This window comes from Salmo salar, unplaced genomic scaffold (assembly GCF_905237065.1).
Source record: "Salmo salar unplaced genomic scaffold, Ssal_v3.1, whole genome shotgun sequence".
Taxonomy (NCBI): Eukaryota; Metazoa; Chordata; class Actinopteri; order Salmoniformes; family Salmonidae; genus Salmo; species Salmo salar.
The window spans coordinates 1-22,041 of NW_025550053.1; the positions used below are offsets into that span (position 1 = coordinate 1).

Genomic DNA, 22,041 nt, shown 5'->3' on the forward strand with positions numbered 1-22,041 from the left:
ACTTATTTTAATTGTATTTATTTCATCTTTATTTAACCAGGTAGGCTAGTTGAGAACAAGTTCTCATTTACAACTGCGACCTGGCCAAGATAAAGCACAGCAGTTCGACACATACAACAACATAGAGTTACACATGGAATAAACAAATATACAGTCAATAATACAGTAGAAAAAAGAAAAATCTATATACTGTGAGTGCAAATGAGGCAAGATAAGGGAGGTAAGGCAATAAATAGGCCATGGTGGCGAAGTAATTACAATATAGCAATTAAACACTGGAATGGTAGATGTGCAGAAGATGAATGTTCAAGTAGTTGGATGGGCTGTTTACAGATGGGCTATGTACAGGTATAGTGATCTGTGAGCTGCTCTGACAGCTGGTGCTTAAAGTTAGTGAGGGACATATGAGTCTCCAGCTTCAGTGATTTTTGCAGATCTTTCCAGTCATTGGCAGCAGAGAACTGGAAGGAAAGTCGGCCAAAGGAGGAATTGGCTTTGGGGGTGACTAGTGAGATATACCTGCTGGAGCGCGTGCTACGGGTGGGTGCTGCTATGGTGAACAGTGAGCTGAGATAAGGCAGGGCTTTACCTAGCAGAGACTTGTAGATGACCTGGAGCCAGTGGGTTTGGCAACGAGTATGAAGCAATGGCCAGCCAACGAGAGTGTACAGGTCGCAGTGGTGGGTAGTATATGGGGCTTTGGTAACAAAATGGATGGCACTGTGATAGACTGCATCCAATTTGTTGAGTAGAGTGTTGGAGGCTATTTTGTAAATGACATCGCCAAAGTCAAGGATTTGGTAGGATGGTCAGTTTTCTAGATTTAATTTTGGTTTGGAGATGCTTAATGTGAGTCTGGAAAGAGAGTTTACAGTCTAACCAGATACCTAGGTATTTGTAGTTGTCCACATATTCTAAGTCAGAACCGCCCAGAGTAGTGATGCTGGACGGGCGGGCAGGTGCAGGCAGTGATCGGTTGAAGAGCAGGCAGTGATCAGTTGTGAATGTATAATTATGATCTTCACTTTTTATTTTTCTGAAAAAAAGTTAATAAAAGGTAAATAGTAAACAAACTGTAGTAATAAATATAGTGAGAGCAAGTTTGACAGGCTTCTTAGCTAGTTAATTTTGGTCAATGCATTTTGCACTCATTCTCCTGTCTAATTTGTAACATATTAACGCCCTCTCTCCTGTGAGCTAACGTTCTTAGCTAGCTAGTTAGTTAACCCATACTACAGTTAGTTATCAAGCCAACCAGCTTCACGGTAGGTACCCAGAGAGTAACGTTGATGTTGGACTCTAGCTAGTTAATTTAAAAAAAAATGTTATGTCAAAAAACCATGACTCCACACTGGTTACCAGAAAACATAGCTAACCGTAGTTAGCTAGACCGATACAGTAAGTTAGCTGACAGTACAACTATCATATATGTTAACCCTGCTTTCCTATCTAATTAACTAGTTAGCTAGCAACTAAGTTAGTGTTAACGTTAGCTAGCTAGCATGCAAGTATCCAGGCAGAGTTTCTTATGTTAGCATAGAGAAAATAGTTTGCGACATTAACAGAAACTGATAATTAATATAACAACCTTATAAAATTACAAACGTTTTCAGAAATGTTGAGCTTACAATTATCCGCGTGTCGTTGTTATCCGTCTTGAGGAACAAATGTCGGGTGAATGACTTGCTCTTTCTGCTTCTCCCAGTTTTGAGACATGACGGTAATAAATTCCATTGTGATATTGTAAACTAATGATTTGAAATTACAGGTAATTTGTCATTCTGTCTATATCAGAATATCTAACAAGCTATTTGATTTGATTTTAAATCAATATATTTCATTACATTGTGTATATCAAAAAATAATCAAACTTATACTATATGCAATATTGTATAATTGTATTCGTGTATCTCATGCATTTCAATGAGTACAAGCTGATCAGGCTGACCTTCGGCTATATTTGGATCAAAACAGACGGACAATTTTGGGCGAAATAAAGTCTATGATGAACGTCGCCACTGATGCCAAGGCAAAACCAGCGTGAAATTCCCCTTTAACCTGTACTTGTTGGCTTTATTCAATGCAGGATTCTACATGCAGGAGTTAGTCCGTAGCGGGGTGTTTCTGGTTTTGGGTAGGGAAATATGGCGAAGCGGAAGTGCTGTTCGAGTCTGATATCTCCCAGTTCAGTAAAGTTGGTAAGAAGGAATGGAAGACGGAGACAACGAAAAATGAAGCAAACAGACCAAAAGTTGTAAATGAACATCGGCTTCTTTTGGAGCGCGATTCATCAACAATGATCTATTTTTGGGAGATCATTTGAGGTCAGGAAGATGGTGAAGGAGGCATTAGGAAAGGTAGTCAGTCAGAGTGACCAGTAGTGGTTTTGTTATGATTTCATGCGTCGCAGTAGGAGAGAGCATTGTGTTTTTCGGAGCAGGGCACCGATAAAATGTGTTATATCTGGAGTTTCGTTGGAAGAGTGAAGAGTGTCTGCCTACTCATGTGATGCTGTAAGACATGCATTGTCAGCTATTGTGAATAAACCACTGCAGTTATGAAATTGATAAAAGAATGGCCATGTTTCAAGTGTGTGCCGACGGAATATTTTTGGTATTTATTAGGATCCCCATTAGCCGCTGCAAAAGTATCAGAATTGTTCACTTCTCTCATTGACTTCTCAAACCCCGTCTTGGTCTGCTTCACAGGCGTTCTCTGAAGTCTCGCGTTGTTACGTCTCTGGGTTTAGAAACTGGTAGTTGGGGAACAGGAAGTTTCGCGCAGGCGCGCATCATTCTTCAGAATAAAGGAGAGGTCAGAATTGTGGAGTCGAGACGACAACTTCTGTGTCCGTTTCAAATGTATATCTAGTGGTATGTAATAGCACGTTATAATATCGAAAGAACATGTCATAACATGCTAGGTAACAAATACGTGAAAATATTATCACGTTTGGTAAAGGTTGTATGTGCTATTTTTGTGTCAAACCGCATGAGTGAACGTGATCACTTTTTTACAAGTCACATAGAGACTTTGGGTTAGTCTGAGTGTATGTATATCATTTCATTAAGGATCAATTCCCCCTCGGTCTGCATCAACGCACTTCAGTGCAGGCAGTGAGGGTGCAGCAGAGAGACAATTTTACGGTTGCACTACTGTTTTGGAGCTAAATGTAATGATTATCAGTTTTCTACATGTGTACTAATATTCAGAGACATTCAGTTTCTGTCTATCAGTAAATATTACTATGGTGTGAACGGAAATACTATTTGTTTTTGATTGGAATAATACAGCGAAGACAAGGTTATTCAGGAAAATAGTGCTGCCTAAAACATACTGCAACCTTGTACTAAAAGTTTTGAGGCATTTATGTTAATTCAGGAGATCTACTATAGATTAAGTTCATTTAGAGTTGTGTAGCCTAATTTAAAGTGTATACTTGGTACTCTGCTCCAGTGAGCTCCTGTGCAAGTCAAGCACAGATCTCATTTCAGTAGATCTGGTAGCTAAGCATTGACAAAACATTAATTAATTCACATTAGACAGTCACCTCAAGTTTCTACTGTTTGAGCTTATGTTCGTCATATAGAATATTATCTCAACAGTATTGTGGAGCTCCTGCACCTAAATATAAACCATATTTTTAGAAAATAAAGTATTGACAGTTCTGACACTAACTTTTGAGTCTGTTTCTCTTTATTACTACTGGCTGACTCAGATTAAGTCTGAGGCCGCTAACATCAACAGTGAGGACAAACCCAGCCTGCCTCTCTCCTTCCACACTGTCCAAACCTACAGTCACTGGCTCCTGATTGTGACAGCGGAGCCCAGTTTGCTCTGCAGGATCCAGAGATGGCATCAGTGAAGCTGGAAGACTGCAGTCAAACACTGGAGCTGAATGTCAACATTAAAGATGAAGAAGAGGAGGAGAAGATTAGGAAATCTGTTTCTCATGGTAAGCACAGGTTCTATCTAACTAAGTTTGTGTTTTTCATTCCAACTTCCCACTGTGCATGAAAAGTTACTGTAAAACTATTTTATTTCACCTTTATTTAACCAGGTAGGCCAGTTGAGAACAAGTTCTCATTTACAACTGCAACCTGGCCAAGATGAAGCAAAGCAGTATGATAAAAACAACATACTTACGCATGGAATAAATAAACATACAGTCAATAACACAATAGAAAAATCTATATGCAGTGTGTGCAAATGTAGTAAGATTAGGGAGGTAAGGCAATAAATAGGCCGTAGTGGCGAAATAATTACAATTTAGCATTAACACTGGAGTGATAGATGTGCAAGTCGATATACTGGGGTGCAAAACAGCAAAAATAAATAACAATATGGGGATGAGGAAGTTGGGTGGGCTATTTACAGATGGGCTGTGTACAGGAGCAGTAAGCTGCTCTGACAGCTGATGCTTAAAGTTAGTGAGGGAGATATGTCTCCAGCTTCAGTGATTTTTGCAATTCGTTCCAGTCATTGGCAGCAGAGAACTGGAAGGACAGGTGGCCAAAAGAGGAGTTGGCTTTGTGGATGACCAGTGAAATATACCTGCTGGAGCGCTTGCTACGGGTGGGTGTTGCTATGGTGACCAGTGAGCTGAGATAACGTGGGGCTTTACCTAGCAAAGACTTATAGATGACCTGGAGCCAGTGGGTTTGGTGACCAATATGAAGCGAGGGTCAGCCAATGAGAGCATACAGGTCGCAGTGGTGGGTAGTATATGGGGCTTTGGTGACAAAACAGATGGCACTGTGATAGACTACATCCAATTTGCAGAGTAGAGTGTTGGAGGCTATTTTGTAAATGACTTCGCCGAAGTCAAGGATCGGTACCATAGTCAGTTTTACGAGGGTATGTTCGACAGCATGAGTGAAGGAGGCTTTGTTGCGAAATAGGAAGCCGATTCTAGATTTAATTTTGGTTTGGAGATGCTTAATGTGAGTCTAGAAGAAGCGTTTACAGTCTAACCAGACACTTAGGTATTTGTAGTTGTCCACATATTCTAAGTCAGAACCGTCCAGTTGCACTACTGTTTAAATGCTAAATGTAATGATTATCGGTTTTCTACGTGTGTAATGATATTGACACATTCAGTTTGTCTTTATCTATAAACGTTACTATGGTGTGAACAGGAAATACAATATGTTTTTAGAAGTAAAACACTGAATACAAGGTTATTAACGAAAATAAACTGTAACCTTGTACTAAATGGTTTTTGAGTAATTTATGCATTTTTCTTCTATTGGTTAAATATTAGCTCAAAAGTATTATGGAGCTCCTGCACCTAAATATAAACCATACTGGCAACCAAAATGTTTATCGGCAACTATTTCAGTCCAAGTCAAGCACTGAATTAGATAATTGAACAATACAAATTATAATATATTTAATAGAGAATAAAGACCTTTCCAGAACTGTCAAGAAAATAACTTTTGTGTCTGTTTCTCTTGTACTACTTGCCGACTCGGTTATGAGGCCGGTAACATCAACAGTGACGACAGACCCAGCCTGCCTCTCTCCTTCCACACTGAGTCCAAACCTACAGTCACTGGGTCCTGATTGTGACAGTGGAGCCCAGTTTTCACTGCAGGATCCAGAGATGGCATCAGTGAAGCTGGAAGACTGCAGTCAAACACTGGAGCTGAACGTCAACATTAAAGATGAAGAAGAGGAGGAGAAGATTGGGAAATCTGTTTCTCATGGTAAGAGCAGGTTCTATCTAAGTTTGTTGTTCATTCCAACTTCCCGCTGTGCATGAAAAGTTGTAGTGGAACTGTTTCAATGAGAAGGTAGATGTTATTTCATGCTACTTGCATGGTTTGACACCAGTATTGTCAGCATGTGTTTTATTCACTGGGCTATCTGGAGTGATCAGATAGTAGACTAAAGATGTGAAGTAAAACAGCCAGTGTTTTAAAGTTATATGAAATGAGTCTATAGTTACTAACCCTTGTGATAGTGAGTGGAGGATGATATGAAATGAGTCTGTGTAGTTAGTAACCCTTGTGATAGTGAGTGGAGGATGATATGAAATGAGTCTATAGTTTCTAACCCTTGTGATAGTGAGTGGAGGATGATATGAAGTGAGTCTGTATAGTTACTAACCCTTGTGATAGTGAGTGGAGGATGATATGAAATTAGTCTGTGTAGTCTTTAAGGAATACCTAGGATAGGATAAAGTAATCCTTCTAACCCCCCCCCCCCCCTTAAAAGATTTAGATGCACTATTGTAAAGTGGTTGTTCCACTGGATATCATAAGGTGAATGCACCAATTTGTAAGTCGCTCTGGATAATGTAATGTAAATGTAGTTACTAACCCTTGTGATAGTGAGTGGAGGATGATCTGAAATGAGTCTGTGTAGTTACTAACCCTTGTGATAGTGAGAGGAGGATGATATAGGTCATAATTTTTTACTTATGAGTTACTTTTAGAATAGTTTTATTCTCCATTTTGTATTGCACAGCCTACTTATGTGAATACGTACAGGTAGCCTAGTGGTTAGAGCGTTGAGCCAGTAAACGAAAGGTTGCTGGATCAAATCCCTGAGCTGACAAGGTAAAAATAAACTTGGCAAAGAAAGAGATGACCTCTTACTGTCAACTGCGTTTATTTTCAGCAAACTTAACGTGTAAATATTTGTATGTAAATAACAAGATTCAACAACTGAGACATAAACTGAACAAGTTCCACAGACATGTGACTAACAGAAATGGAATAATGTGTCCCTGAACAAAGGGGTGGGTCAAAATCAAAAGTAACAGTCAGTATCTGGTGTGGCCACCAGCTGCATTAAGTACTGCAGTGCATCTCCTCATGGACTGCACCAGATTTGCCAGTTCTTGCTGTGAGATGTTACCCCACTCTTCCACCAAGGCACCTGCAAGATCCCAGCCATTTCCTGGGGGACTGTCCCTAGCCCTTACCCTCCGTTCCAACAGGTCCCAGACGTGCTCAATGGGATTGAGATCCGGGCTCTTCGCTGGCCATGGCAAAACACTGACATTCCTGTCTAGCAGGTGTGATGTTCGGATGTACCGATCCTGTTCAGGTGTTGTTACACGTGGTCTATTCCACAGGCCAAAATCAACATCCTCACCAATTCTATGTAAAGGAGATGTGTCCCGGAGGAGGCAGCAGCAGCTACCCACTTCTCCAGTGCTTACTGTGTAAATTGGGAGGTGCTGGAACCAAGAGTGAGCCTGAGAGGGGGGTGACCTGGGGGTCTCTGAGGTACCAGAACACATTAAATAAAATACCTTTTATAATAAAGCATTGCATGCATTATCATGACTTTTGCATACTGGCATAATATAATTGTTTTATTTTATTTAACTAGGCAAGTCAGTTTAAGAACAAATTCTTATTTACAATGACGGCCTATGGGACTCCCAATCGCGGCCGGATGTGATACAGACTGGATTCGAACCAGAGACTGTTGTGATGCCTTTTGCACTGAGATGCAGTGCCTTAGATCACTGTGCCACTCGGGAGCAGTGGAGTTGAACCGCTTACAGAAGTTACACACATTGAGTACATTTTTTGTAGCCTGGAGTCCAGGAAAAATGTGGCCTTTTACAAACGGATTTCATGCAGTTCTACATCTTTTTAGATGACTGGGACTGATGACCAAAATGACAGGCTACTTTGACACTGAGACTCTGAGGTCTCTAATCCATCAATAGCCTAGGCCAGGTGTGAGGAGAAACACATTGTACAATATGAGGAGGAAGTTATAGTCCTTAACAAGCTTTACAGTTTCACGGACTCACCCAATGATGTGCAGCTCACTCACTGGCCAAAAGCTCATCTCTCTCTTGCTTTACTTTGTAAAACAATGCTGTTCGCTCAATAGGCCTATTTGGAAGTTGATAACTTGGTAACATACAGACAGATTAGTATTTTATTTTCAGCAGGATCCATTTGCTTTACAACCTGTGTTTTCCAGTGACTGTATTAGAAATATTGCTAAAGGCCTGTTTTGGCTGCATGCTGTTCACTGACAGATTTGGCACACGTTCCTGACTGTAGACATGCCTTGTGATTTGGCTACACACAATCCACAGCTAGGCTATTTAAAAAATAAATAGTTATTGATCCTCTATGGCTAAATTATAGTCTTACTCCTGGTGCAGTATTGGGTATTACTTAATTTCTCAGACTGCTGTTCTATTCTATTAGGAAATAAATGAAGTGCAATGCTGGAGAGATGAGTTGCTGGCTCATGTCTATAACAGCACAGAGAGGGAGAGAGATCATAGAAAGTGAATCTCATTGTAGTTCTGTGAGAGATACAGGCGTGCTTCTCTCTCACCACAGCAATGGCCACGCTTTGGTCTAAATAGGCTACAATGTTGCATAAACCGTAAACCAGGGACGGCCCAACATTAATACAGTCTTAGAATATCAGGCATGTTTTCACATTACGTTTTTTAGGAGGCATGACAATTAGAAAGTAATTAGGATTTTTACATTGCAAACAGTGGATATTATTTTTCATGCCACTAGAGGTACAGTTTACATGCACTTAGGTTGCACTCATTAAAACTTGTTTTTCAACCACTCCACAAATTTCTTGTTAACAAACTATACTTGGCCTCCCGGGTGGAGCAGTGGTCTCTGGAGGCACAGCCAGAGACCACTGGGTTCGAGCCCAGGCTCTGTCGCAGCCAGCCGCGACCGGGAGGTCCATGGGGCGGCGCACAATTGGCCTAGCGTCGTCCGGGTTAGGGAGGGTTTGGCCGGCAGGGATATCCTTGTCTCGTCGCGCACTAGCGACTCCTGTGTCGGGCCGGGCGCAGTGCACGTTGACCAGGTCGCCAGGTGTACAGTGTTTCCTCCGACACATTGGTGCGGCTGGCTTCCGGGTTGGATGTGCATTGTGTCAAGAAGCGGTGCGGCTTGGTTGGGTTGTGTTTCGGAGGACGCATGGCTCTCGACCTTCGCCTCTCCCGAGTCCGTACGGGAGTTGCAGCGATGAGACAAGACTGTAACTACCAAATGATAACCACGAAATTGGGGAGAAAAAAATGGTTAAAATAAATAAATAATATTAATTTTTATTTTTTTTTACTTTAGTTTTGGCAAGTCGGTTAGGATATCTACTTTGTGCATGACACAAGTCATTTTTCCAGCAATTGTTTACAGACAGATTATTTCACTTATGATTCACTATCATAATTCCAGTGGGTCAGAAGTTTACATACACTAAATTGACTGTGCCTTTAACCTGTTATGGCTAGGGGGCAGTATTTTCACAGCTGGATAAAAAACGTACCCGATTTTAATCTGATTATTACTCCTGCCCAGAAACTAGAATATGCATATAATTATTAGCTTTGGATAGAAAACACTCCAAAGTTTCTAAAACTGTTTGAATGGTGTCTGTGAGTATAACAGAACTCATATGGCAGGCAAAAACCTGAGAAGATTCCATGCAGGAAGTGCCCTGTCTGACAATTTCTTGCCCTTCTTGATTATCTCTATCCATTACAGAGGATCTCTGCTGTTACGTGACACTTCCTACGGCTCCAATGGGCTCTCAGAAGGCGGCAAAAAGCTGAATCGTGGCTTTTGCAGGCTCTGGCTGAAAAAAAGTAGCGTGTTTGGGTAGTGGCTGGTTACAGTACTGTGAGACTCAGGCTCGTGCCCGCGTCGACCCCATGCCTTGTTTTCTTTCGTCTGTTTACCTAAACGTAGATTTCCGGTCGGAATATTATCGCTTTTTTACGAGAAAAATGGCATAAAAATTGATTTTAAACAGCGGTTGACATGCTTCGAAGTACGGTAATGGAATATTTAGAAATCTTTTGTCACGAATTGCGCCATGCTCGTGACCCTTATTTACACTTCGGATAGTATCTTGAACGCACGAACAAAACGCCGCTATTTGGATATAATGATGGATTATTTTGAACCAAACCAACATTTGTTATTGAAGTAGAAGTCCTGGGAGTGCATTCTGACGAAGACAGCAAAGGTAATAACATTTTTCTAATAATAAATCTGACTTTGGTGAAGGCTAAACTTGCTGGGTGTCTAAATAGCTAGCCCTGTGATGCCGGGCTATGTACTCAGAATATTGCAAAATGTGCTTTCACCGAAAAGCTATTTTAAAATCGGACACCTCGATTGCACAAAGGAGTTCTGTATCTATAATTCTTAAAATAATTTATGTTTTTTGTGAACGTTTATCGTGAGTAATTTAGTAAATTCACCGGAAGATTGCGGTGGGAATGCTAGTTCTGAACGTCACATGCTAATGTAAAAAGCTGGTTTTTGATATAAATATGAACTTGATTGAACAAAACATGCATGTATTGTATAACATAATGTCCTAGGGTTGTCATCTGATGAAGATCATCAAAGGTTAGTGCTGCATTTAGCTGTGGTTTTGTTTTTTGTGACATTATATGCTAGCTTGAAAAATGGGTGTCTGATTATTTCTGGCTTGGTACTCTGCTGACATAATCTAATGTTTTGCTTTCGCTGTAAAGCCTTTTTGAAATCGGACAGTGTGGTTAGATAAAGGAGAGTCTTGTCTTTAAAATGCTGTGAAATAGTCATATGTTTGAAAAATGGAAGTTTTTGTATTTTTGAGGAATTTGTAATTCCCGCCACGCCTATCATTGGATATTGGAGCAGGTGTTCCGCTAGCGGAACGTCTAGATGTAAGAGGTTTTAAACAGCTTGGAGAATTCCAGAAAATGTCATGGCTTTAGAAGCTTCTGATAGTGTAATTGACATCATTTGAGTCAATTGGAGGTGTAGCTGTGGATGTATTTGAAGGCCTACCTTCAAACTCAGTGCCTCTTTGCTTGACATCATGGGAAAATCAAAAGAAATCAGCCAAGACCTCAGAAAAAAATTCTAGACCTCAAGTCTGGTTCATCCTTGGGAGCAATTTCCAAACGCCTGAAGGTACAACGTTCATCTGTACAAACAATAGTACGCAAGTATAAACACCATGGGACCACGCTGCCATCATACCGCTCAGGAAGGAGACGCGTTCTGTCTCCTAGAGATGAACATTCCTCTGGTGCGAAAAGTGCAAATCAATCCCAGAACAACAGCAAAGGACCTTGTGAAGATGCTGGAGGAAACGGGTACAAAAGTATCTGCATCCACAGTAAAACGAGTCCTATATCGACATTATCTGAAAGGCCGCTCAGCAAGAGGCGGCCTTTCAAAACCACCATAAAAAAGCCAGACTACGGTTTGCAACTGCACATGGGGACAAAGATCGTACTTTTTGGAGAAATGTCCTCTGGTCTGATGAAACAAAAATAGAACTGTTTTGCCATAATGACCATTGTTATGTTTGGAGGAAACAGGGGGAGGCTTGCAAGCCGAAGAACATCATCCCAACCATGAAGCACGGGGGTGGGAGCATCATGCTGTAGGAGGGACTGGTGCACATCACAAAATAGATGGCTTCATGAGGATGGAAAATTATGTGGATATATTTAAGCAAATAGGTCTTCCAAATGGACAATGACCCCGAGCATACTTCCAAAGTTGTGGCAAAATGGCTTAACCTCTCAAGGGTGTGTGGGACGGTAGCGTCCCACCTGGCCAACATCCGGTGAAATTGCAGAGCGCGAAATTCAAAAATCCTAAATTCAAATCTTTAACATTCTTGAAAATATGTTATACATCAAAATAAAGCTTAACTTCTTGTTAATCCAGCCGCTGTGTCAGATTTGAAAAAGGCTTTACAGCGAAAGCAAACCATGCGATTATCTGAGGACAGCGCCCAGCATACAAAACCATGAAAAAGATATTTCAACCAGGCAGGTGCGCCACAAAAGTCAGAAATAGCGATATAATTAATGCCTTTGAAGATCATCTTCTGTTGGCACTCCAAAATGTCCCAGAAACATCACAAATTGTCCTTTTGTTCGATTATGTCCCAAAAATGGCAATTTATTTGGCGCGTTTGACTAAGAAATACACCGGTTTAAACTCGCCCAACATGCCTACAAAGTATCTAATAAGTTACCTGTAAACTTGGTCCAAACATTTCAAACAATGTTCCTAATCCAACCTCAGGTACCCTAAAACGTAAATAATCAATACAATTTAAGATGGAATAAACTGTTTCTAATACCGGATAAAAACAACATGGAGCACGCTCCTGTTCACGCTCACCAAAACAGTAGAGTCCACCTGGAGTGACACTGACAATGAATAGGACTACTTCTTCATTTCTCAAAAGAAAAACATCATACAATTTCTAAAGACTGTTGACATCTAGTGGAAGCCATAGGAACTGCAACCAGGTTCCTAATAATAAGGGTATCCTATAGAAAACCATTGGAAAATCCTATGACCTCAATTTTGTTTTTCCTTGATGTTTTGTCCTCGGGGTTTCGCCTTACAAATCAGTTCTGTTATACTCACATTATTTTAACAGTTTTAGAAACTTTAGAGTGTTTTCTATCCACTTATTGTGGGACTAACTTATTGTGGGAAGCTTGTGTAAGGCTACCCAAAACGTTTGACCCAAGTTAAACAATTTAAAGGCAATGCTACCAAATACTAATTGAGTGTATGTAAGCTTCTGACCCATTAGGAATGTGATGAAAGAAATAAAAGCTGAAATAAATTATTATCTCTGCTATTATTCTGACGTTTCACATTTTTAAAATAAAGTGGTGATCCTAACTGAACTAAGACAGGGAATTTTTACTAGGATTAAATGTCAGAAATTGTGAAAAACTGAGTTTAATTGTATTTGGCCAAGGTGTATGTAAACTTCCAACTTCATCTGTAGTCTACCTGACCCTGGCAAATGGTTTCTGGAACGAAGACTGCAAAACTGAGAGGTGCTGGAGGATCCGGCTCAAATTAAGCACCGCCCTTCTCATATAATGAGGTAGGGCCATCCCAAGGATCCCTGAATGTATGGACGATTGCACCAAAGATAGGCCACAACCAGTCGTTTCCGATGTGGAACAGATGAGGCATAGTGGGCAGAGCCAAGCACCAGCTACCGAGATCCAATTTGCCGCGTTCTAGCACACATCTGCATATTTCTGTTAGCCACCACCTCCTCTGTGAAGCACTTGTGTGCAATATTCCTTCTGAACAACACAATTTAAAAAAATACCCTTTGCAAAAGTTAAAGTCTACAAAACTTAGTCCACTCTGTTCATAACATTGATTAGAACATTTGCAGAATGTCAGCCAAAATCCATCTCGTTCCATCTTCTCCCACTGCCGGCCATCGGGCTTCCTCTCTCTACCATATTTGGTAGTGAGTGGAAACGCTAAGCGAATGCTTCACATTTATTAATCCGGTGAAAAATCTGTCTCTTGTTCTGTGGTTGCACTGTGGTAGTGGGGGAACAGGAAGTTCCAGGCTGGCACACACCATTCTTCAGAATAAAGAAAGCGCAAGAACTGTGATGTTAAGAAGATAACCTTTTGTGTCTGTTTCTATTTATTAATACAGGTATGGAATAGCAGGTTTAAACTTCCTAATATCAAAAGAACATGTCATACCATGCTAGGTAACAAATCTGTTAAGGTATTATCACGTTTGGTAAAGGGTTGATGTGTTATTTTTGTGTCAAACCAAGTGAAGAACATAACTATTTTACAAGCCACATAGCTAGAGACTTTGGGATTGTCTGAGTGGATGTACATAATTTTCTCAATGTCATTTCATAAATAATCCATTTATTTGAGATTTCTGAGTTCGTTTTGCATGTTATTGGTTTTGTGTAAAATTCACAAGCTGGGAAAACCGCGGCGCCCACTCTGTCTGCGTCGAAGAGAGTCAATTTTATGTAGTAATATTCAGACTCATTCAGTTTCTATCTTTGTCTATAAATGTTAATATGATGTGAACGGGAAATACAATTGGTTTTTGATTAACATAATACAATGACAAGGTTATTCAGGAAAATAGTACATAGTGCTGCCTAAAACATACTACAACCTTGTACTAAATGGTTTTTGAGTCATTTATTAATTTATGTAAATCCAATAAATCTACTATAGGTTAAGATTAGTTACGTTGTTTAGCATATACTTTGTCTAATTTGAATAAATTCATGTTTTGTTGTCAATGCTTACCTACCTGATCTATTGAAATGAGATGGACAGGAGCTCACTGCAGCTGAGTACCGGCACTTCAATTTTCCACTGCTTGAGCTCATGTTCTTATAGAATATTACCTCAACAGTATTGTGGAGCTCCTGCATCTAAATATTAACAGTACCGCCCCCAAAATGAGTATCGACAACTATTTCAGTCCAAGTCAAGCACTGATTTAGATAATTGAACAAGAAAAAATTTAATATATTGTAATAGAGAATAAAGAACGTGCCAGAACTGTCATGACAATAACTTATTGTGTCTGTTATTCATTGTTACTACAGGACGACTAGAATTAAATCTGAGGCCGGTAACATCAATAGTGAGGACAAACCCAGCCTGCCTCTCTTCTTCCACACTGAGTCCAAACCTACAGTCACTGGGTGCTGATTGTGACAGTGGAGCCCAGTTTGCACTGCAGGATTCAGAGATGGCATCAGTGAAGCTGGAAGACTGCAGTCAAACACTGGAGCTGAATGTCAACATTAAAGATGAAGAAGAGGAGGAGAAGATTGGGACATCTGTTTCTCATGGTAAGAGCAGGTTGTATCTGACGAAGTTTGCTGTTCATTCCAACTTCCCACTGTGTATGAAAAGTTGCAGTAGAACTGTTTCATGATGAACTGTTTCAATGAGAAGGTAGATGTTATTTTATGCTACTCACACTTGCATACCAGTATTGCCAGCATTTTGTTTTATTCACTGGGTTATCTGGAGTGATCAGAGATTAGACTAAAGAAGTGAAGTAGACAAACTGCCAGTGTTTTACAGTTCTATGAAATTACTCTTCTTTTTTTAACCTTTTTTTTATCTAGGCAAGTCAGTTAAGAACAAATTATTATTTACATTGACGGCCTACCCCCCGGCCAAACCTGGACGATGCTGGGCCAATTGTGCGCCGCCCTATGGGACTCCCAATCATGGCCGGATGTGATACAGCCTGGTTACTAACCCTTGTCATAGTGAGTGGAGGATGATATGGCTCATAATGTTCACGACTTTTACCCACTTTTAGAATAGTTTTATTCCCTTTGTATTGTACAGCCTACTGATATGAATACGTATGTCACCCGCTACAGCCAGAAGAGGACTGGCCACCCCTTTGAGCCTGGTTCCTCTCTTACGTTTCTTCCAAGGTTCTTGCTTGCTAGGGAGTTTTTCGTGGCCACTTTGCTTCTACACCTGCATTGCTTGCTCTTTGGGGATTGAGGCTGGGTTTCTGTAAAGCACTTTGTGGCAACTTCTGATGTAATAATGGCTACATAAAATACATGTGATTGACATGTATATCACACCAACTGTATGTTTCTTCTGATGTTGTTCACACAGGACACCGTGTTGAGACATCCTCTACATCCAGAGAGCAACAGCAGGAAGATCACAGAGCTAAGAGGTCTCACCACTGCCCACATTGTGAGGAGATTTTCCCATTTCTATCAAAGCTAAAAATACACCTCAAAATACACCCAGGAGAGAATCGGTATTCCTATACTGACGGTGGGAAGAATTTCACCACATCCAAGGCTCTGACAGTTCATCAGAGAGTGCAGACAAGAGAGAAGACTTACTCCTGCTCTGACTGTGTAAAATGCTTCACAACATCAACTTGGCTAAAAGTTCATCAGAGAACACATACAGGAGAGAAGCCTTACTCCTGCTCTGATTGTATAAAATGCTTCACAACATCAGCTAAGCTAAAAGTTCATCAGAGAACACACACAGGAGAGAAGCCTTACTTCTGCTCTGCCTGTGGGGCGAGTTTCTCTCTAATGTGCAACTTAAAACGACATGAACGTATACACACAGAGAAGCTTTACTCCTGCTCTGACTGTGCGGCGAGTTTCTCTCTACTGTGCAAATTAAAATGACATGAATGCATACACACAGGAGAGAAGCCTTACTCCTGCTCTGACTGTGGAAAGAGTGTCTCTCCTGGGCCACTTAAAAATACACCAACATATACATACTGGAGAGAAGCCTTACTCCTGTTCTGACTGTGGAAAGAGTTTCTCTCGACCGGGCCATTTAAAAACACATGAACAAAAACATACAGGAGAGAAGCCTTACTCCTGCTCTGACTGTGGAAAATGCTTCCAACATCAACTGAGCTAAAAATTCATCAAAGAACACCCACAGGAGAGAAGCCGTACTCCTGCTCTGAGTGTGTAAAATGCTTCCCAACATCAACTAGGCTAAAAGTTCATCAGAGAACACACACAGGAGAGAAGCCTTACATCTGCTCTGACTGTGCGGCGAGTTTCTCTCTACTGTGTAACTTAAAACGACATGAATGTATACACACAGGAGAGAAGCCTTATCACTGCACTGACTGTGAGAAGAGATTCTACAGATTGGGCCATTTAAAAAGACACCAATGTATACATAAAGGAGAGAAGCCTCATTTCTCTAAGACCAGCTAATATTAGACACTCCACTTAAGTATCATGTCATTAAATAATTGGCAACGTTGAATTGGATCAAGTGAGGAAAGTGTAAAACACTATTGTAATCCTATAGTTTCTCACTGTGAGAGAACTGTGCCGAGGAAAGGGAGCGTTATAGCATGTTAGCCTCTCTTTACTTTACTGATCAGTGTGCACCTTGTCAGTTTTGTTAATCTCAATAACTTTACATTAGAAACTAACTTAGGGTTGAATATCCTCTGTGAGACGTCTCACAATGGAGTCTGATGGTTGACTGGGTGGTACTGCTTCCCTCTGAAGTTTTCTGTGGGATTGAGCTGGTAGACACAACATACTCTGAGTGTACAAAACATTAAGGACACCATGACATAGACTGACCAGGTGAATCCAGGTGAAAAGCTATGATCCTTAATGATGTATTTGTGGTGTATTTATTATGGATCTCCATTTGCTTTCATCAAAAAACAAGAAACTGCGGTGGGCTAAGGAATGAAAAGACTGGACACTGGATAACTGGGAACATATTGCCTGGTCTGATGAATCCTGGTTCCTGCTGTTTCACGCTGATGGGAGGACTAGGGTATGGAGGAAACCACGAGTACATGCATCCAGTGGTGGGAAAATTACCTGTCATATTTAAGTAAAAGTAATGATACCTTAATAGAAAATTACTCAAGTGAAAGTCACCCATTAAAATACTACTTGAGTAAAAGTATTTGGTTGTAAATATACTTAAGTATCAAAAGTAAAAGTATGAATAATTTCAAATTCTTTAAATTAAGCAGACCAGATTGCACAATTGTCTTGTTTTTATTTTATATTACGGATACCCAGGGGCACATTCCAACGCTCAGACATCATTTACAAACAGAGCATTTGTGTTTAGTGAGTCCGCCAGATCAGAGGCAGTAGGGATGACCAGGGATGTTATCTTGAGAAGTGTGTGAATTGGACCACTTTCTGTCACGCTAATCATAAAAAATGTAAGGAGTACTTTTGGGTGTCAGGTAAAATGTATGAAGTAAAAAATATTTTATTTTCTTTAGGAATGTAGTGAAATAAAAGTAGAAGTTGTCAACAATATAAATAGTAAAGTACAGATGCCCCCAAAAACTACTTAAGTAGTTCTTTAAAAAAAATTGACTTCATTACTTTACACCACTATATGCATCCATGCCGTGTGTCAGCATTGCAGGCTGGTGGTGTGATGGCGTAGGGTGTGTTTTCAGGGCCCACATTGGGCCCCTTGATAAAAGATGAACAATGTTTGAATGCTACAGGATGTCTAAACATCATTGCCAATCAGGTGCATCTCTTCATGGCAGCAGTGTATCCATCTGCAAGTAGATATTTTCAGCAGGATTATGCCCCATGCCACAAAGCTTGTCCAGGAATGGTTCCAAGAACATGACAGTGAATTCAGCTTACTGCAGTGGCCTGCCGAGTCACCAGATCTCAATCAAATTGTGCATCTGTGGGAAGAGATGGAACAAGCTATTCGGAGTAGATCCACTCCCAGCCAATTTGACACAATTGTAGGAAGCATTGGAGTCAACATGGACCAGCATCCCTGTGGAACACTCTCAACACCTTGGACAGTCCATGCCGTGATGATTTGAGGCTGTTCTGAGGATAAAGGGGGGTGCAACTCAATATTAGGAAGGTGTTCCTAATGTTTTGTGCACTCAGTGTATATCAGATAAAGATGGTGTGATGATCCGTTTTTAGCATTAGTTTGGGTGGATTATTTTATATTACTAAACAACTTTTGTTTAATGATAAATGTAGAGCTTGTATGTATATCATGCACTTTTTTAAATCTGTCATTGTGCCCTTGAGCAAGGCAATTAACCCGTATTTGTCCAGTAAGTCACTCTTATCCAGAAATCTGCTAAATTACACAAATGTAATGAAAAATGTTTGTACATGAATTCATGCTCGGCAACCTCTCTTGTGTATAATTAAATGAAATAAACAGTTTGAAGTGAAATACTGTATATACAATACACAACATTAATGCTTTGTTGACCCTGTCCCTCTGGCCAGGGTAATAGTAAGCTGGATTTTGCAGCTGCTGTTGTTAGTAGCCTACAGTTTCCATACAATACAGCATGTCAGATCACAAATGATTAGGTGTATAGTCTTCTACATTTTTGAAAGAGTTTTTGCTTGTGTCTCTTAACTTTTCCTTGTGGTAAAAATGTGGGTAAAACAAAGTGTGAATTAAAAGTGTGAATCTCGGAGCATCGTAGCACCATTAGGTTCAGGAAATCCACTTTTTGGAAGCGAACCACTTGATTTCGTCCCTACGTTATATCGGCATCGAACATGTCACCCTCCCTAGGAGAGGGGGTGACACTGACAATTTATTAAAACGAGAGGCTGCCTGGATCTTTCATTTAAAGACCCTCGCTCCCTTCGGTCTCAACATAGACTTGGATCTGAAGCCATTCTTGTGATTGTGCTATTCATTGTAAATGTTTATAGGCCTATGTAGCAAAATTGTATCTATGATCGTATGCTCTCATTCATGTTTTTAGCATGTTATTTTTATATCTGAGAATTAACCAATGATATCGGCACACCCGGGCATGATTACAGACACCTGTGTGTGTCCTTTGACACTATATGAACTAGTGACCCAGACTGTTTGTCATTATACCCTGATGAAGACAGCTTGTCTGTGGAAACGTTGTATATTAGGTAATTAAATGATTGCGTCTGAGCTTCTAAAGTGTGGGTCTCTCCTTTCCTTTTTCGAGTGTTCTACTCTGTTAGCCAGCACCTCGCCTAAACAGGTGTATGCTTCTATTGCCTCCAGGTCTCTGTAAGTCATGGATATAATATGTCTCTGTTTGTAAGTCATGGATATAATATGTCTCTCTCTGTTTGTAAGTCATGGATATAATATGTCTCTCTCTGTTTATAAGTCATGGATATAACATGTCTCTCTCTGTTTATAAGTCATGGATATAATATGTCTCTCTCTGTTTATAAGTCATGGATATAATATGTCTCTCTCTGTTTATAAGTCATGGATATAATATGTCTCTCTGTTTGTAAGTCATGGATATAATATGTCTCTCTCTGTTTATAAGTCATGGATATAATATGTCTCTCTCTGTTTGTAAGTCATGGATATAATATGTCTCTCTCTGTTTATAAGTCATGGATATAATATGTCTCTGTTTATAAGTCATGGATATAATATGTCTCTCTCTGTTTATAAGTCATGGATATAATATGTCTCTCTCTGTTTGTATGTCATGGATATAATATGTCTCTCTCTGTTTATAAGTCATGGATATAATATGTCTTTCTCTGTTTGTAAGTCATGGATATAATATGTCTCTCTCTGTTTATAAGTCATGGATATAATATGTCTCTCTCTGTTTATAAGTCATGGATATAATATGTCTCTCTGTTTATAAGTCATGGATATAATATGTCTCTCTCTGTTTGTAAGTCATGAATATAATATGTCTCTCTCTGTTTGTAAGTCATGGATATAATATGTCTCTCTCTGTAAGTCATGGATATAATATGTCTCTCTGTTTGTAAGTCATGGATATAATATGTCTCTGTCTGTAAGTCATGGATATAATGTCTCTCTCTGTTTGTAAGTCATGGATATAATATGTCTCTGTCTGTTTGTAAGTCATGGATATAATATGTCTCTGTTTGTAATTCATGGATATATGTCTCTGTCTGTTTGTAAGTCATGGATATAATATGTCTCTCTCTGTTTGTAAGTCATGGATATAATATGTCTCTCTCTGTTTGTAAGTCATGGATATAATATATCTCTGTTTATAAGTCATAGATATAATATGTCTCTCTCTGTTTGTAAGTCATGGATATAATATGTCTCTCTGTAAGTCATGGATATAATATGTCTCTCTCTGTAAGTCATGGATATAATATGTCTCTCTGTTTGTAAGTCATGGATATAATATGTCTCTGTCTGTAAGTCATGGATATAATATGTCTCTCTGTTTGTAATTCATGGATAGAATATGTCTCTCTCTGTTTATAAGTCATGGATATAATATGTCTCTGTCTGTTTGTAAGTAAAGTATATAACATGTCTCTCACTGTAAGTCATGGATATAATATGTCTCTGTCTGTAAGTCATGGATATAATATGTCTCTGTCTGTTTGTAAGTCATGGATATAATATGTCTCTCTGTAAGTCATGGATATAATATATCTCTGTTTATAAGTCATAGATATAATATGTCTCTCTCTGTTTGTAAGTCATGGATATAATATGTCTCTCTGTAAGTCATGGATATAATATGTCTCTCTCTGTAAGTCATGGATAGAATATGTCTCTCTCTGTTTATAAGTCATGGATATAATATGTCTCTCTCTGTTTGTAAGTCATAGATATAATATGTCTCTCCCTGTCTGTAAGTCATGGATATAATATGTCTCTCTCTGTCTGTAAGTCATGGATATAATATGTCTCTGTAAGTCATGGATATAATATGTCTCTCTCTGTCTGTAAGTCATGGATATAATATTTCTCCCTCTGTAAGTCATGGATATAATATGTCTCTCTCTGTCTGTAAGTCATGGATATAATATGTCTCTCTCTGTTTGTAAGTCATGGATATAATATGTCTCTCCCTGTCTGTAAGTCATGGATATAATATGTCTCTGTAAGTCATGGATATAATATGTCTCTCTCTGTCTGTAAGTCATGGATATAATATGTCTCCCTCTGTAAGTCATGGATATAATATGTCTCTCTCTGTCTGTAAGTCATGGATATAATATGTCTCTCTCTGTTTGTAAGTCATAGATATAATATGTCTCTCCCTGTCTGTAAGTCATAGATATAATATGTCTCTCCCTGTCTGTAAGTCATGGATATAATATGTCTCTCTCTGTCTGTAAGTCATGGATATAATATGTCTCTGTAAGTCATGGATATAATATGTCTCTCTGTTTGTAAGTCATGGATATATGTCTCTCTCTGTTTGTAAGTCATGGATATAATATGTCTCTCTCTCTATGTAAGTCATGGATATAATATGTCTCTGTTTGTTTATAAGTCATAGATATATGTCTCTCTCTGTTTGTAAGTCATGGATATAATATGTCTCTGTCTGTTTGTAAGTCATGGATATAATATGTCTCTGTCTGTTTGTAAGTAAAGTATATAACATGTCTCTCACTGTAAGTCATGGATATAATATGTCTCTGTCTGTAAGTCATGGATATAATATGTCTCTGTCTGTTTGTAAGTCATGGATATAATATGTCTCTCTGTAAGTCATGGATATAATATGTCTCTGTTTGTAAGTCATAGATATAATATGTCTCTCTCTGTTTATAAGTCATGGATATAATATGTCTCTCTCTGTTTATAAGTCATGAATATAATATGTCTCTCTCTGTTTGTAAGTCATGGATATAATATGTCTCTCTGTAAGTCATGGATATAATATGTCTCTCTCTCTCTGTAAGTCATGGATATAATATGTCTCTGTTTGTAAGTCATG

General features: G+C 39.3%; 1 protein-coding gene across 9 annotated transcripts; it reads left to right on the forward strand.

The window, feature by feature from the left end:
• Positions 1-1,898: 1,898 nt before the first annotated feature.
• On the forward strand, positions 1,899-19,265 carry LOC106600621 (zinc finger protein 567-like). Of its 9 annotated transcripts, none has more exons than XR_006767603.1 (5): positions 1,899-2,873; positions 3,719-3,955; positions 7,085-7,238; positions 14,393-14,641; positions 15,438-19,265. XR_006767603.1 is itself a non-coding variant. In XM_045713637.1 (4 exons), the coding sequence occupies exons 2-4, from the start codon at positions 3,853-3,855 to the stop codon at positions 15,974-15,976; spliced, it is 891 nt and encodes a 296-aa protein (XP_045569593.1). In that variant the 5' UTR covers positions 2,751-2,873; positions 3,719-3,852; the 3' UTR covers positions 15,977-17,344. The 9 variants fall into 9 exon arrangements, 2 of the variants coding, with proteins under 2 accessions (XP_045569593.1, XP_045569594.1); XR_006767605.1 differs by lacking the exon at positions 15,438-19,265 and adding an exon at positions 14,924-14,971 and having other exon boundaries at positions 1,901-2,873; XM_045713637.1 differs by lacking the exon at positions 7,085-7,238 and having other exon boundaries at positions 2,751-2,873; positions 15,438-17,344.
• Positions 19,266-22,041: the final 2,776 nt, after the last annotated feature.

What these genes read in the sequence shown, in the direction of transcription:
- LOC106600621 (XM_045713637.1), top strand. Translation starts at nt 3,853, where the DNA reads ATGGCATCAGTGAAGCTGGAAGACTGCAGTCAAACACTGGAGCTGAAT. An exon ending in TAGGAAATCTGTTTCTCATG is followed by an intron (nt 3,956 to 14,392) that starts GTAAGCACAGGT and finishes TTGTTACTACAG; the next exon opens with GACGACTAGAATTAAATCTG. An exon ending in TGGGACATCTGTTTCTCATG is followed by an intron (nt 14,642 to 15,437) that starts GTAAGAGCAGGT and finishes TTGTTCACACAG; the next exon opens with GACACCGTGTTGAGACATCC.